The sequence below is a fragment of the Crinia signifera genome, chromosome 6 (assembly GCF_055691185.1).
Source record: "Crinia signifera chromosome 6, ASM5569118v1, whole genome shotgun sequence".
NCBI lineage: Eukaryota > Metazoa > Chordata > Amphibia > Anura > Myobatrachidae > Crinia > Crinia signifera.
Genome location: NC_139222.1, coordinates 116,355,154 through 116,366,497, shown reverse-complemented (window position 1 = coordinate 116,366,497; position 11,344 = coordinate 116,355,154). Strand labels below are relative to the sequence as shown.

At 42.9% G+C, this 11,344-nt stretch overlaps 1 protein-coding gene across 3 annotated transcripts in view; it reads left to right on the top strand.

Moving 5' to 3' along the window:
- The window catches only part of DHX58 (DExH-box helicase 58), a 38,206-nt gene continuing 26,862 nt past the window's right edge, over nucleotides 1-11,344 (top strand). The window contains exons 1-7 of one of the 3 annotated variants that reach the window (XM_083146894.1): nucleotides 1-150; nucleotides 2,231-2,400; nucleotides 4,285-4,483; nucleotides 4,690-4,880; nucleotides 4,969-5,085; nucleotides 10,039-10,168; nucleotides 10,602-10,793. In XM_083146894.1, the coding sequence (XP_083003020.1) occupies nucleotides 2,233-2,400; nucleotides 4,285-4,483; nucleotides 4,690-4,880; nucleotides 4,969-5,085; nucleotides 10,039-10,168; nucleotides 10,602-10,793 (997 nt within the window). In that variant the 5' untranslated portion in view covers nucleotides 1-150; nucleotides 2,231-2,232. Of the gene's footprint in view, nucleotides 155-2,230; nucleotides 2,401-4,284; nucleotides 4,484-4,689; nucleotides 4,881-4,968; nucleotides 5,086-10,038; nucleotides 10,169-10,601; nucleotides 10,794-11,344 lie in introns of all 3 variants that reach the window. The other 2 variants (XM_083146895.1, XM_083146896.1) reach the window with 2 other exon arrangements.

Sequence of the window (11,344 nt, the reverse complement as noted above, 5' to 3'; positions counted from 1 at the left end):
GGGGCACCATTGCTGTGCTTTCATTTTGTTAGAAGGAAACAAAACAAACCAAGGCTTTAAAGCAGTATAGGAGAGCAGCGATACCGAAGAAGACAGAGGACGGAGATACTGGGAGACGAGTGTGGTGAATACAACAGAGGCGACCCAGAGGCAGGTAGATTTTACGGTATATCTACAGTATTGTATCTCCCCGATCTAGAGAATCTAAAGGGGCATACAAACGGAGTGCTCTTTTCCAAGCGATCTGACTACATCACTTAAAGCAGTGGTCAGGGAACTCGGTCCTTATTACCCCACACAGTGCATGTTTTGCAGGTCTCCTTACAGAATCACAAGTGAAATAATTAACTCCACCTGCGGACCTTATAAAATGTGTCTGTGAGCAATTATTACACCTGTGCACCTGCTGGGTTACCAGCAAAACATGCACTGTGTGGGGTAGTGAGGACCGAGTTCCCTGACCACTGACTTAAAGAGTAAGTACAGATCACTCCATGTGTATGCCCCCAAGTGATGGGGATGCGCAGTCCTGCACGTCGCTATCGCCTGCTAATTTAGTCAATGCATGCAGTCAAAATCTAGTAAAATTCCTTAGCAAGTGACTGCAAATTTCTCTGTGTACAGAATGAGCGATCGCGATCTACATCATCATGAACCACTATCCTGCCTTTTTTTTTGCTTAAGTAAAGTTGCTTAGCACACATCACTGTATAAGTGGCATACACACGGGGCGATTTCAGACCCTTTCCTAAGCAATCTGATTAGATTGCTTCGAAAAGGAGCATGGCATGCTCCGCGTTTACGCCCTGCTGCTATGTCGATGCGCAGCCCCGCGTGTCTGTAACCCTGGCTGGGTAAGCCAGTGTTTGCACTGGCTTTCCCCAGATCGCGGGGCTTTGCCTATTATAAAAATAGGCAAAGCCCTGCTCAGCATTAACGCTCAGCAAGGCAGCATCGCAGTGTTCTGGGTGTTTGTGCTGCAGCACGTTGCTCAGCACAAACATCAGGGTCACCCCTTGTGTACGGGGCTTTAGTGTATGGGTGAACTAGACACCGGGAAATCGCCTTCCCCAAATAACTTATTAAAAACGCTTAGCGCACATCTCAATGTGTGTATGCCCCTTGACTCATTGTCATTTTTATTTTTGAGTGTAGACCCAGTTTAGTTACTTATGTATTACAATCTGAATATTTTTTAATGTCTCTGAAATGTTTTCAGTTTTGCGAATAACCTCCAAAATGTAAACTTTTTTAGTATTTCAGTTTTCTTTTCTGTTTCAACCAGGCTATGGCCCTCAGGCTATAAACACTTTAGGGCATACCAATTTATTTTTATACTATCAATAGATTGCAGGCATAGCCTGGAGGTGCCCATACACGCTTCGGCGTACGTGTGTGATGCGATGCGTGTTCAGAGAATTCAGTGAATTTGTAAATAGGTGACCAATACAAAACCAAATGTATCCATAGTCTGTACAGAGAGACAAAGTAGATATATAGGCCAGTATTCACTAAAAATGTTCACGATGTGCAGTGAATCCTGTTTAGGATTCGCTGCACATTCGCAAGGTTCTGGAGGGCTGGAGCATTTCCTGCCAAGCCCCCCTCTTCCCCTATTCATCGTGCCGGGGGCTCACTGCCCCTCCATGCATATGTAATTAGCGGGACCAGGTGCAGTGAATATCTTATGAGCGAATCCCCACCCATCTGTGACGTCATGTGTAAAAAATAAATAAATTAAAAATTAAATATATATTCATGTGCTGGAAGCGCATGAATCCAAATAGCATGCCCCTTCACATAATAAAATTACTGGGTTTTTTTACGCCAAAAAAAAAGAAAAATCCTTTATTTTGAAAGAACACATTCCAGTCCACCTTAAAAAGATGTTGAATGCAAAACAGTGATTCACGGCGAAAATGATGGTGAAAGCAGTTCTCCAACCCTAGCATTCAATAAACTCTGCGAATCACAGTAAAAACCCCATTGAAATACACCAGCAAATTAAAGCGAGCATGAAACGGAGAACTGCCCGGCATTCACTTCTCGCTTTCAGCGAACAGTGAACATTGAATAGGGGGATCAAATTTTCAGTGAAAACCGCCAGATTCCCCGGGGAAAAAAACAAAACGGTGAATCGGGAGCATTGAATACTGCCCATAGTCTTCCTATACTAGGCACAGTTGAGCGAATAATGTTTTGATATTAATTTGTGATTTGCTCACTTTAGAGATGGATTTGCGGAAATACCAATGGGAAGTCATTGGCCCAGCTTTGGAGGGCAAGAACATCATAATCTGGCTTCCGACAGGAACTGGTAAAACCAGGGCAGCTGTTTATGTGGCAAAGAGGCATCTAGAGGTGACGCGTAATGCCAAAGTTGCTATGATTGTAAACAAGGTTTGTATGTTCCTACTGATTGGGGCAGAGGGCAGTCCTCTTAAGTATGTTGACACCAGCCAGTAAAATGAGCTTTTCTTTCAGACAGATTAAACTGTTATCCAGTGTTCTTAGTGTCAACTATTTAAAATTGTAAAGATTCATGTAATATGCATCATTGTTTATTTTTTTGTATTTGTTGGCATTTACATATACTGTATGGCATTGGGTCTCTACTCCAGTCCTCATATATCCCCACCAGGTCATGGATTCTGTAGATATGTGTGGACGCAGGTGGGATAATCACTGACCCATCAGTATATAGATTAAATCACCTGTACATGATTGATTAAATCCACAAAGCTTGACCTCTTGATGGTACCTGAGGACTGAAGTTGAGACCCACTGATAAATGAGATAATATAATCCCTAATATACATTATATAGATGTAAAAAAAAAATCAGTTCTTTAATACCATGTACTGGTATGCATATAGTGAAAAGTTTTTCTTGGGATACATGTATATCTAATGCAGATAGTGGAGCTGTGATGTAACCCTCAGTAATGTAAATAGACAATGTTGCCTGATGGTAGAAAGCCAGGTCTAAAAATGTAGAGAAGTGCTGGGGACATATATAATAATTTATTATCTGTGTAGACACAGGTGCACTAGGAAGGAGCAGGTACTGTATGGATTACCCAGCCTGGTCTTTGTACAGGCTCTGTAGTGCAGGAGAACTGTAACCATAACCCCACAATGCTGTAACTATATAGACCTATTTACTAAGCAATGGAGAGAGATAAGAATACAATGAGAACGCACCAGCCAATCTGCTAACAACCATGATACATGCTGGCCATGAAAAATGACAGAGCACTGAGTCAGACAGTGCAGATGGTGGGAATATTTGGTACTTGTTTCCTAGAACGGCGCCCACTAAGCTATTTGCATAGTGGGCTATTCTGCGTAGTGAAATCTCATCGCATCGCATGGGCCATTTTAGTGACATGCAATGTGCGATGCGATGCGATTTTTTCATGTAATTTACCGAATATTTATATCAGAGGATCTACAATAATTTTTTTTTTTTCTAACTGTGTGGCTCATTCGCGAATATTGCATTTAAATGCAAAATGGCCAATTAGCTTTTAACTGTATAGTGCAAGATAGGCAGGGAAACAAGTGTTTGGTTTTATTTGCCCACATTTAAAAATTCCATTTCTTCTTTTTTAAACTCATATTATTTAATAATCTGGCTACCTTTTTTTTTTTTATTCTGATTAAATAAGTTTAAGTCTTCACATTCTTTTATAGCACACATGGATAAATAAATAACCGTAACAAATGTGTTATTCCTATAATACCCCTTTCACACTGCACAAATAACCTGGGTACCTAATATTCTGACGCGGGTTGGACCTGGGTTGCTGGGCAGTGTAAACTGGTAACCCTGGTTGAGTGATCCAGGTCCCATATACTATAGCAGCGGTTCTCAAACTGTGGGTCCTGACCCCAAAGTGGGTCCTGACCTTCTCAGCATGGGGTCGCTACTCCATGTTGCTGACCATCAGGCTGATGACTTTTCTAATCTCAGACAGTGATTCAAGGAGTCTGAAAAATCTGTTTAGTTGGTCTGTTACTTCAGACTCCTCCCATCACTCTGTGCCTCCACAATGCTGCCATGTATGTGCCATCTGCTGACTACACATGTGATGTGATGGCCTTCTGCAGTCACTGGCTGGGGTCCTGTCATTATTTTTATTGTTTGATGAGGACCTGAGCAAAATAGTTTGAGGACCCCTGCACTATAGGGAGGAGGCAATGTCCACTCCGTGAGAACTGCTACAACCATCAGTAGGTTATGCGATCATGATTCATTAAGCCTGCCTCCTCATTGTTCCAGGTGCATCTGGTACAGCAACACTGCAGCAAAGAGTTTACTCCCTTTCTCCAAGACAAATATAAGATCCTCAGCATGGTTGGGGACACAGAGAAGCCTTTTGCACACTTAGTAAAGAAAAGCGATGTCGTAATCTGCACTGCTCAGATCCTGCAAAATGCTATCAACAGTGACTGTGAGGAGAAGCACGTCGAGCTGACAGGTGAGATTGTCTTGTTTATAGAATAACCCTACCAGCAATGGTAATATGACTTATGAAACACACACACCTACTTCTTAACAGTCACAACATATTTGCACACATATACCTGTGATACAACAGTTTTCCATTTGTACTCACTGTATATATAAGAGAAACCAATGTACGGCATATGGACAGTTTATGGTTACTATTATTTTCTCATACAGATTTCACCCTACTAATCATAGATGAGTGTCATCACACTCACAAAGACGGAGTATATAATAAACTTATGCAAATTTACCTTGAAAAAAAGTTCAAAGATGATCGAAATCTCCCACAAATTCTGGGACTCACCGCTTCCCCCGGGACTGGTGGAGCGTCCACGTTTGAGAAGGCTGTAGACCACATTTTACAGGTGGGATAAAATATAAAATCAGTCACAGGCATAGTCTTCCAGCAAGCCACTTGATGTCTACTTTTACTGACACTTTTATATTTTCCAGATCTGTGCAAATCTTGATACTTGGAAAATAATGTCACCCAAGACTCACATTGATGACCTTGTAGCCAAGGCTAAGCAGCCCAAAAAGCAATATGACCTTGTACCAGGAAGGACTGAGGTAATTTTGTTTTACTTTCTCAGGACAACATAAGTATAATGCAGCAACCAGTAAGGGAAAAGATTTTACTAACAAGCCGCTCTCCTCATTGTTATGCCAGCTGTAAACATGTGGGTTTGGTGGGGTGTGGCTATGAGAAACATGGAGTAGCTGCTCTTTGTCACGCCTGAGTTATTAGTTGTTGTGAATTTGAATATGGGCTCCGCCCACATGTGTGGATACCCCCCAGTAGGGCACACAGGTTTCCGAGCCCCTTCACACCAGCTAGAGATGGGCAAAAACGGGTCAATAGCGAGAGTTGGGATCCAGTAGATCGGTCAGTGAAAAGATCTGTATCTTTTAGACGGGTCAACGGTTCACTTTGAAAGAAGGGGTAATTTGATAATAACGAAGCATAATTTGTTTTACACTAATTTATTGCCATTTTTTTTAAAACAGTGAGTTGAATAAATAAGAGCATACATAATCGAGTAAAACACTGATCGATGGCTGGGTGCAGAATCGCCATCGATGACGTCTTCACCGATGGCCATCTCTAGCAGCAGCAGCCTTATTCTTTCTTTTACTTGCAGTAGCAGCACTGAACTCAGTCTCCTGAGTTAGTACATCTCAGCTGCCACAGGTGGCAGTGCTGAGCATCGGCAAATGCATTGTAATGAAAAACGAAACTGAAAGTAAAAGAACGACGGATCACCTTTTTGGGATCGGCGGCTCCCTCAGTCTTTTATGGGATCTCTTCAAAAGACCCACTTCGTTCGCGAATGACCCATCTCTAACACCAGCCCCACACTGTCCCCCTTCACACCAGCCCCACACAGTCCCCCTTCACACCAGCCCACACTGTCCCCCATCACACCAGCCCCACAATGTCCCCCATCACATCAGCCCACACTGTCCTGGACCCATCACACCAGGCCACACTGTCCCCCATAAAAACAAGGCCACACTGTCCCCAATGGGGGGCAGTGTGTCCTTGTTGGGGGGACAGTGTGGCCTTATTTTATTGGCGACCCTCATAAAACAAGGCCACACTGTCCAGTGTCCCCCATAAAACAAGGCCACACACAGGCAATCTGATTCCTGGCTGGAATCAGACCACAGCAACCAGCAGACGACACAGTGAAAGTGGTGGCAGTGCACCACTCAATGATTTTCCTGGATATATCTCTGAGTGTCCCCAAGTGACTGGACATTGGTCCTGAACACTGGCCAGACTAGCGATAGATGCCACATTGCAATTTGACATGCCCTTTTCATCTCTTTCCCTTTTATTATTTTTCTCACCAATGTACCTCCTTTACATATATCCCATTTATTCCTTTTGTTAAGGGCTTGGCTGGAATAATATTCTTGCTCCTGTGCTCATTATTTTTTATTTTAATTTCTGCTTGCTCTTCCTGTATTTGGGGTAATTTGTTACTGTTTTACCCACGCTATACTTCTGCTATTATAATGATTTTTACGTTTAGAGAGACGAAGTGAGCATACTCTATCCGGTATTTATTTAATTTATTCAAATTTATTTTTTGTTGTCAGAGCTCCTGTCAGTCCATATAGATACTATCCTTTATTCGGGTAGGTGGGATGTGAGGGGTTAATTGGTATTTACTAGATTGTAAGCTCCTCCGAGTAGGGCCCTCTTCCCTCCTGTTGTCAAAGCCCACTTCTCTTCACATCTCACTCACAGCTCTCCTTTACTCCAACACTCAGTGACCATCTTCGTCTGCATACTCCTCTCCATCATTGGCCTCATGCCTCTAGTTGTATGTTAATTGAGTCCTCACTACTCGTACCCAAGCTGTAATGTGTATTGATCTGTGGCGCTCTTTATTTGTACTGTATTTTTGTTATTTATTCAATGTTATGCCAAGTTTTGTTTCCCTGTATTGTTCCTTTGTACGGCGCTGCGAAACACTTGTGGCGCCTTATAAATAAAATAATAATAATAATAATAATAATAAAGTATGGGTTTGCCAAGATGAAGATAGTGTATCCTGCTACAGGTGGACAAGTCCTGTTTGTCCTAGTTTACTGCCTCCTTCAGTTGGTATAGATTTTATCCTTCATTTGGGTGGTTGGGGCAGGAGGGGGGTATTTAGGTTTGGTATAGTTTAGTGGAGCAATAGGGACAAGGTTTTTCAGGGAACCAAATATACCTAAGTTTGAGGTAGGTCATACAGGGTGGGGTTTTTTGGGAAGGTTTGATTTAAGGGATGTCTGTTTTTGTTTTGTTTTATTTGCTTATTTCTACTATTATTATGACAGCTATATATATTTGTGATATCTATATGATCAGTATGTTTTAATATGATATCTTAATACAAGGAACACTACCAGGGCCGTTTCTAGAGGCGGACAAGCCGTGCAGCCGCCCGGGGCGCCGCACGGCTTGTCCGCCTCTGTTGAGCAGCCGGGGCGCCCGCCAGCTCCCCCCACGCCGCTGCCCCCCCCCCCCCCCCGTCCGCCGCCCCAGCAAGTTGATCTCTCTCTTGGACTTGGAGGGGAGAGGAGCGCATACATCTCTCCTTCCCCTCGCTGTGTCACTGGGCTGTTAGCCAATCAGCTCACGGGCCGGCAGCCAATAAGGAGCCAGCCCGCGAGATATGATTGGCTGACAGCCCAGTCACAGTGAAGGGAAAGGAGAGACGCGCTATGCGCTCCCCTCTCCTCCCCTGGGAAACAGCAGCGGCGGCAGCGGGACTTGGAGACCCGGACTCTGCTCTCCCCAGCAGCAGCAACGGTGAGTAGTGCTGCTGCTGGGATATTATCCTCTGGCACTGTGGGGGCATATAGGTCTGGCACTGAGGGGGGCATATGTGTGGCACTGAGGGGGGCACATTTGGCACTGTGGGGGGCACATATGTGGCACTGTGGGGGCATATATGTGGTACTGTGGGGGCATATATGTGGCACTGGGGGCATATTTGGCATTGGGGGGGGGGCATATCTGGCACTGTGGGTGCATATCTGTGGCACTGTGGGGGCATATTTGACACTGTGGGGGCATATATGTGTGTCACTGTGGGGCATATATGTGTGGCACTGTGGGGACATACAGTATGTGTGGCACTGTGGGGGCATATCTGGCACTGTGGGGGCATATCTGTGGCACTGTGGGGGCATATTTGACACTGTGGGGGCATATATGTGTGGCACTGTGGGGGCATAGCTGTCACTGTGGGAGCATATATGTGTGGCACTGTGGGGACATATGTGTGGCACTGTGGGGGCATATCTGCCACTGTGGGGGCATATATGTATGTCACTGTGGGGGCATATCTGGCACTGTGGGGGCATATTAGTAAACGGCATCAGTTGTGCGGCAGCGCCGCATTGGGCATAATGTGTAATAGGCATTACGTTGTGGGGAGTATTGTGTACTTGCCATCATGGTGTGCGGCGTAATATGTAATTGTCATCACAGTGTGCGGCGTAATGTGTAATTGTCATCACAGCGTGCGGCGTAATGTGTAATTGGCATCATGGATAAAAAAGTGTATAATGATTTAAGTAGCCTGTCATTGTTTGGCCTTGATCTGTGAGGTGTACTAGGTAACTGTGTGGGGTTTTATATTTTTATGTCACTGTGTGGCCTTCAGCCCACCAACTTAAGTGCGGGAGGACAATGACAATTCCTGCGGTAACCAATTTCTGGACATGCAGGTTGCAAAAGTGAGATGTAAAGTAATTGTTTTGCTGCTAGACCACGCCCTTATTTTAAGCCACACCCCTTTAAAATAAACCACACCCCCTATTTCATCGCCTTCGGCGCGCACAATTTCTTATGTTTCATGTTATGTATTTGGGGGGGGGGGGGGGCGCATTTTTGTTTTGTTGCTAAATTGTCTAGAAATGGCCCTGAACTCTACCTTTATACTTATATAACGAGATATGATTATACTCCTGGACATATAATATTTTTAAATATGTTATTGTCGATTCTCTCCTAATAAATGGTCTAGTTGGGGAGAGCTATAGTAGGGGCTTCTGACATAATGTGTGTATGTGTCCTGACGCAAGTAATTCCTGAAGGGACAATCCTTTTGTTTCTAGGTAACAAACAAATTGATCTCAACACATCGCTGCCTATTACAATGGTTAAACTTTAGTCGTATATAGACAGAGACCTCTACAGATCCTGAGTCAGTGTAGATTTTATGTTAGATGTGTATTACAATTACACTACAATTTCCCATATTTTTCAAAATACAGCTGTCTATGGTCAGCATTTTCAGTACCATGTACCGTGGACACAAATTCCAAATGCCCACAGTGATTGAAAGACATATGCAAATATACGTCTGTATGAGTCCTGCACACCCGCACTGCCCTTAGCCATTCAACAGCCATATCTGCAGTACTTAAGGTGCCCACACTGTGCGATTATCATGTGTAATTTCAAACCGCGTCTAATTCAAATCAGTGTTTATGTTGCCATACAATCCGTGCTACAGTGTAGTCCATATTGCAAATCAAGTATGCACAGGCAGGTATTTTTTAACTAGATTACCCTGTAATTAACTATTGTAGTGTAGCCAAAAATCGGGTATAGTTAAAATCGCACACAGTGTAAAGTCCAAATTGTATAGCACAAATTGTATGGCTCAAATGGCCCTAACACACATCTCATTGTGTGTGCGCACCATTACACCTACCCCATACTAGATGTAGGCTATCCAACAGAGAGCGGCATGCTCTGTGCATACATGTGACTCAGAATAAGTCACAACTGGCACTCGATAATGACACACACACACCCAGGCAAGCAGGAAATGTCTCAACTCCAAAACCCTTTTGCTGCCCAGTTGCCTCCCATGAATCAGAATAGCTGCTAAGTTTTGTTAGAAATCACCAAATGAGGACACATTCATACTTGTTTGCTACAAAGAATCAAGCCTGCTGGTGCTTTATATTTACGGATTCATACTAAGAAACTATATTCCCTTGATCTAGGATCCTTTTGGGAATAAGCTAAAGGACCTTATGATAGCCATACATGAGTATCTTGGTGAAATGGATTCCATTAACACAGAATTTGGCACGCAAATGTATGAACAGAAAGTGGTAAAGATGGAGAAAGAAGGTGAATATTTTTTTTTATTACTCCAAAATGACACAAGCTTTTCTATCTTCAGAGTTGCTATCTATATAACGTTAATATACTAAACTGTGTCAGGTGCAAAGTAAGGAATTAGTAGTAGCAGCAGTAGCCCTTCCATGCTCATCTGAAGACCAGCATGCAGGCAGTGGTGGCTTCTCTAAAGCTGTGGACATTGGAAGCAGAGAGGAAGAAAGAGGCCAATTGTAATAAAAAAAAAAAAAAAAAGATTTAATTTAAAAATGGAACAACAATAGACATAAGCAGTACTTTACCTCTCTCCAAGTTTCAATAATATCCACCCAGACACTATCATTATTCTTTGTGTTTTGAACCTGATGTGCCATGCTGTTCAGTGCTACTTTTTTGTTTTGGAAATGAACCATTGCTTATGAACTTTGTTGGCCTTGTATTTTAGGGGCAGTGGAGGCTAACAGGATGAAAAGGACGTGTGCATTGCATCTACGCAAATACAATGATGCCCTCTTCATCCATGACACTGTAAGAATGAAGGATGCCTATGATTTCCTGAATGACTTTTACATAGAGGAAAAATATCTCAAAAATTCAGATGACCCAACAGATCTCTTCCTCTGCCAGTTATTCAATGGTATGGAACAGTCAGTAGTATAGTGTATATAATGTTATAACAAAAAAGAAACGTGAACATATATAAACAAAGTAAAATATATATGGACACACGCGCTAGAAACAATGTAAAAATAAAAAGTTTAGGAATTTATTAAACAAATATATTTCACTGGCCAGTGATACTAAACAGTATTAAAACAAATATAGTATTAATAACTGATTTGTACTTTTATAAAAACAGCCTTTAGCTTATCAATATACAATCTCCAAGGGTGGTCTAGATCCACGTATTCATTACATGAGTATTTACAACCTTGCATCGACATTAATGCTTTCCTGGGACAGAGAAAGAAAAAAACTGTCCCCAAGAAAAAAAAGGTTTTTTTTATGTCCACTGTCTGGCCAGACACAGTTTAAAACAAGAAGAGGATGGATCCCAGTTTTATGCAGGCTGCTGACTGACCAGCTACTGTTTGTGTAGTGCTGGGTTGCAATGTTGCAGTACTTGCTTTTTTGCAGGCAGGTTAGGGATCGTATTCTGGAGCTCCAGAGGGGGATGGTGAGAGTAGC